This window comes from Mangifera indica, chromosome 20, assembly GCF_011075055.1.
Source record: "Mangifera indica cultivar Alphonso chromosome 20, CATAS_Mindica_2.1, whole genome shotgun sequence".
Classification (NCBI taxonomy): Eukaryota; Viridiplantae; Streptophyta; class Magnoliopsida; order Sapindales; family Anacardiaceae; genus Mangifera; species Mangifera indica.
This window is the reverse complement of record NC_058156.1, coordinates 9,008,997-9,013,663: the sequence shown is the minus strand read 5'-3', so window position 1 is coordinate 9,013,663 and position 4,667 is coordinate 9,008,997. Positions and strand designations below refer to the sequence as shown.

The following is a 4,667-nucleotide window of genomic DNA, read 5'->3' as shown; positions in this document are numbered from 1 at the left end:
ATATAAATAATATATACATAATTAAATGGTATTATATAGATAAATAATATAACATAATATAATTAAATAATTTTAAATTAAAAATAAAATAATATCTATTTAAAATTAAATTTATTATTTTTATATATAATTTTATTTTTTAATAAAAATAACCCTTTATATGAAAAGTTAAGACTTGATAATTTAAATATACAAATTATATATTATTATATAATTAAATATTAATTTATTTTTAGTTTAAAAAATCAAATAATATAGATAATCCAGAGTTTTCAATATAAATATTATGTTTTCTAACATAAAGAAGTTCCAGCAATTTCAAAATGATTTTTTATTTTTAATAATAAAAATATTACCCAATACATCAGTACTTAGCTTGGTGAGAAAGCAAACCCTTCTGACAAATTTTCCCATTCAACTCAAGAAAATTAAAAAAAAAAAAAAGAAAATACAATTTCGAGTCCGCGGTGGGCTGAAAGAGAGCACTATTATTTCTTCACCTCAAAAACACACACTAAAACAATGTGCTCTCCTTCAAATTTTTACAAAACTTGCATGCATATTTTAGTCCTCAACCATCTCCTCCTCATCATCAATCTCCTCAATCTTCATCTTTTTCACTGCCTGTGCAGCATCACTTCTTTGTCCCGTCGGGATTTGAATCAATACATCGGATTTCTGTCCGGTGGCTGCATTGACAAATCCTCCATTTCTATCCACCCGGTACACCAAATTATCCCCGCTTGGCCCTGCATCGATGTACACTGTTGAGTTCTCATCAATCTCCTCCCTCACCAGCATTCTCGACAGCTCGGTTACCACCTTCTTCTCAAGCCATCTCCTTATAGGTCTAGCACCATAAACCTGAAACAAGAAATGGCATTGGCATTGTTAGTTTACCATGGAGACTCAGTAACAAAACAGTAGATACCAGAAAATTAATGTTAAATTATACTTACTGGATCATAACTCTCAGCCAATACGATATCCAGTGCAGTATCAGTGACTGCCAAGGCTATACCCCTCTCGGCAAGGCGGACAGCCACATCCTTCATTTGCAACCTAGCAACTTTTCTCAATTGGTCGTGTGAGAGAGGATCGAAAACTACTATCTCATCAAGCCGATTCAGAAGCTCTGGCCTGAAGTGCTTCCTCACCTGTTAAACATATTTATATATTTCAGTACTTGAGCCTTAGCAAGGAAATGAAAACCAGAAAACAAACTAGAGGCATGTATGTTGCTTAAGTAAATAAGAGTAGGCCATTTAGCTTACCTCTTGCATAACACGATCACGGGCAACTTGCATTGACACTTTGCCCATTAATCCAGATAAGAGGTGCTCGGCACCGAGGTTTGAAGTCATAATGATCACTGTATTTCTGAAATCAACAGTGCGGCCTTGGCCATCTGTTAATCTTCCATCATCCAGAACTTGAAGGAGAGTATTAAACACAGCTATGTGTGCTTTTTCTACTTCATCAAACAGTATAACACTATATGGCCTACGCCTCACAGCTTCAGTAAGTTGTCCACCTTCTTCATGTCCAACATAACCAGGTGGAGCACCGATTAGCCGCGATACAGAGTGCTGTTCCATGTACTCCGACATGTCTATTCTCACCAGAAGATTTTCGTCATCAAAGAGTTGCTCAGCAAGCGCCTTAGCAAGCTCAGTTTTACCAACACCAGTTGGACCCAAGAAGAGGAATGAGCCAGTAGGTTGTTGTGGCCTACCAAGTCCAGCCCTTGACCTCAACACAGCCTCAGCAACAGCATTAACTGCATCATCTTGTCCAACGACTCTCTTATGCAACCTCTCAGCTAGCCCAATTAACCTCTCTTTATCATTCTGTCCAAGCCTCGTAACAGGAATTCCTGTCCAGCGGCTCACCACCTCAGCTATGTGTTCTGGTCCAACAGTCTCTGTAAGCATTACATTTTCACCAGCGTTTCCATTGGCTTGTCCTTCAAGCTGTGCTATGGCAGATTCCACTTCTTGAATTGCCCCATATCGCAAATCAGCAGCTCTGGCCAAATCATATCTTCTTTCAGCCTCTTGTAATGCAAAGAGGAGCTCTTCTCTTTTTTGTTTAAGCCGCCTAAGCTCATCAATTCTTTCCTTCTCTTTTCTGTACTTCATCATTAGTGGTTGAAGCTTGTCCCTCAGATCATCAAGTTCTTTCCGGACCTAAAAACATAATCAGAAATTAGATAACACATCAAAAGAGATTGGTCAATTATTAGCAACTTCTGCATTTCATAGTGTCTTATAGACCAAATACTCACTTCAACAAGACGAGCTTTGCTAGCTTTATCTTTCTCCTTTTCTAGGGCATGAAGTTCAACTTCCAATTGCATTCTCTTCCTCTCAAGGTTGTCTATTTCCTCAGGCTGACTATCAAGCTGCACCCTCACATTAGCACAGGCTTCATCAACCAAATCAATTGCCTTATCAGGGAGATGACGCCCTGGATTCAAAAGACAAAATATTTTAGCATAACCAACATTTCAAATTAAAAATTTTAAAAGAACAACTATAACAGATTCAGCATAAACAAAGAGAATTTTACATACCAGTAATGTATCGAGCTGAGAGCTGTGCAGCAACTACAAGAGCACGGTCTTGAATTCGAACACCATGGTGACCCTCATACCTCTCTTTCAATCCTCTAAGTATGCTGATAGTATCAGGGACACTAGGCTCAGCCACATAAACTTGTTGAAACCTTCTCTCAAATGCAGCATCTTTCTCCACATACTTCCTATACTCCTCAAGTGTGGTTGCACCAATGCACCGCAGTTGGCCTCTTGCAAGCATGGGCTTGAAGAGGTTAGCAGCATCCATTGATCCCTCAGTTCGACCAGCTCCAAGAACAAGGTGAATTTCATCAATAAACAAAATCACTTTGCCTTCAGCTTCCTCCACTTCTTTCAGAACAGCCTTTAACCTCTCCTCAAATTCTCCCCTGTACTTTGCACCCGCAACCAGGGCACCCATATCTAATGCAATAAGCCTCACATCAGCAAGATTACTAGGAATATCTCCTCTTACAATTCTCTGAGCCAACCCTTCTACCACAGCAGTTTTACCAACTCCTGGCTCTCCAATGAGGACTGGATTGTTTTTTGTCCTCCTAGAGAGAATTCTAACGACCCTCCTAATTTCTTCATCTCGTCCAATGACTGGGTCAAGCTTTCCTGCCTGTTCAACAAGGTCTCTTCCATAAGTCTTCAAAGCTTGAAATGTTGTGTCACCAGAAGCACTCTCCACCTTCTTGCCTTCCTTCCCTCGAAGTTTTTCCACCTCAGATTTCACTCTCGCAGTGGCAATCCCGGCTTCCTTTAACAAGTCCCCAATCTGAGAATCCTCCAGGAGTCCCAGAATTAACTGATCAACAGCAAGATGGCTGTCTCCACGTGACTTTTGTGCAGCCTGAGCCCGTCTAATTGCTTTGATAAGAGTAGTACTAGCTGGAATTTCATCAGGCGGTGGGGTTTGAGAAGGGAGTTTCTTCATGGCTTGCTTGAAAACTCTTTCCGCAGATTGAGCAGCACTTTCACCGCCGGCATTGCCGATCGCTTGGGAGAAGATGCCACTGGGTTCAGATAACAAAGCGACAGCAAGGTGTAGAGGAGTGAACTGTGCATGACCAGCACTCATTGCCAGTTCATGTGCCCCAGCAATAGCTTCATTTGTCTTGTGGGTGAACTTATCAGGATTCATTGGTTCTTCTAAAGTATCTACAAAAACTGTTCCGAAAATACACAGCCCATTAGAATTATAATCTCAACAGAGTGATAATGTGATTGTATATTTATAAGTATACCCACTTCCACAAGCGAAATCAAACCATATTTCTCTTTACAAAGAAACCGCAAAGTCAATCCAATTAATTTACCTTTAAATCAAAATCAGAACCCAAATCCTATTTCGAATATAAACAAAAGAAACAGAATAAAACATTCCTTCAAATCTTTGGTTGCTGTTGAAGTAACGTTAGACGTTTTGCTCCAGAAGAGCAAGCGGGAATAATTTTAAGACGAAAACAAGTTCAAAGAACAGAGTATACCAGTGATAAAAATAATATTAACCACTATACAACAACCTTTATGTAAATCTAGATGGAAAATAAGAAGATTTTGTAAAAGGAAAAAGAAAAAAGCTTCAAAATTGCTCAAATAAACATAGAATGTAACAATTGTCAACTGATGAACGCACACCTTTCAACAACTAAATATAAGAAAAAGAGAAGAAAAAAAAATCCTACGCTGTCATCAAGAACAACCAAACATTCAACATATGAAACACAGATTCAAAAACATCAACAAAAAAGAAACACGGAAACAGTGACGAAGACGATACAAAATCTTTAATCAATCTTTTATTTGCATGGAGAATAAGAAGCTACAACAAAAACCCAAACGTTCGTGAAGAAGAGAGACATTAACATCATACCTTAAGTGTAAAACTTTGAAACGCAGTAAGTTAGACAGAAAAAATGTTAGGATTGTTCCTTTCTTTGTTGCGCTTGTGTGGTTTGGTCTCTGTAACAAGCGTTGAGCGACTTTGGATTTCTCTGTTAGGAATTGTGTGAGATTTTTCTGAATGTGAGAAGAGAGAGCAGGAGATTGCCTTTTGTTAAGGGAAGGGAGACGTCTAGACTCT

The 4,667-nt window shown here is 38.8% G+C and overlaps 1 protein-coding gene across 1 annotated transcript; it reads right to left on the bottom strand.

Annotated features, from left to right (window-relative positions):
• Positions 1–307: 307 nt before the first annotated feature.
• LOC123204413 (chaperone protein ClpB1) lies at positions 308–4,667 on the bottom strand. The gene is made up of 6 exons (XM_044621042.1): positions 4,458–4,667; positions 2,576–3,751; positions 2,288–2,469; positions 1,275–2,189; positions 960–1,157; positions 308–864 (listed from the first exon to the last, which is right to left on the bottom strand). The coding sequence occupies exons 2-6, from the start codon at positions 3,723–3,725 to the stop codon at positions 565–567; spliced, it is 2,745 nt and encodes a 914-aa protein (XP_044476977.1). The 5' UTR covers positions 3,726–3,751; positions 4,458–4,667; the 3' UTR covers positions 308–564.

Bases quoted from the DNA above. Each gene is read 5' to 3' on its own strand.
- LOC123204413 (XM_044621042.1), bottom strand. From the start codon at position 3,725: ATGAATCCTGATAAGTTCACCCACAAGACAAATGAAGCTATTGCTGGG. The intron at 2,190-2,287 runs GTGAGTATTTGG...TTATGTTTTTAG, and splicing joins GCAAAGCTCGTCTTGTTGAA to GTCCGGAAAGAACTTGATGA. The intron at 1,158-1,274 runs GTAAGCTAAATG...TATGTTTAACAG, and splicing joins GTGATCGTGTTATGCAAGAG to GTGAGGAAGCACTTCAGGCC.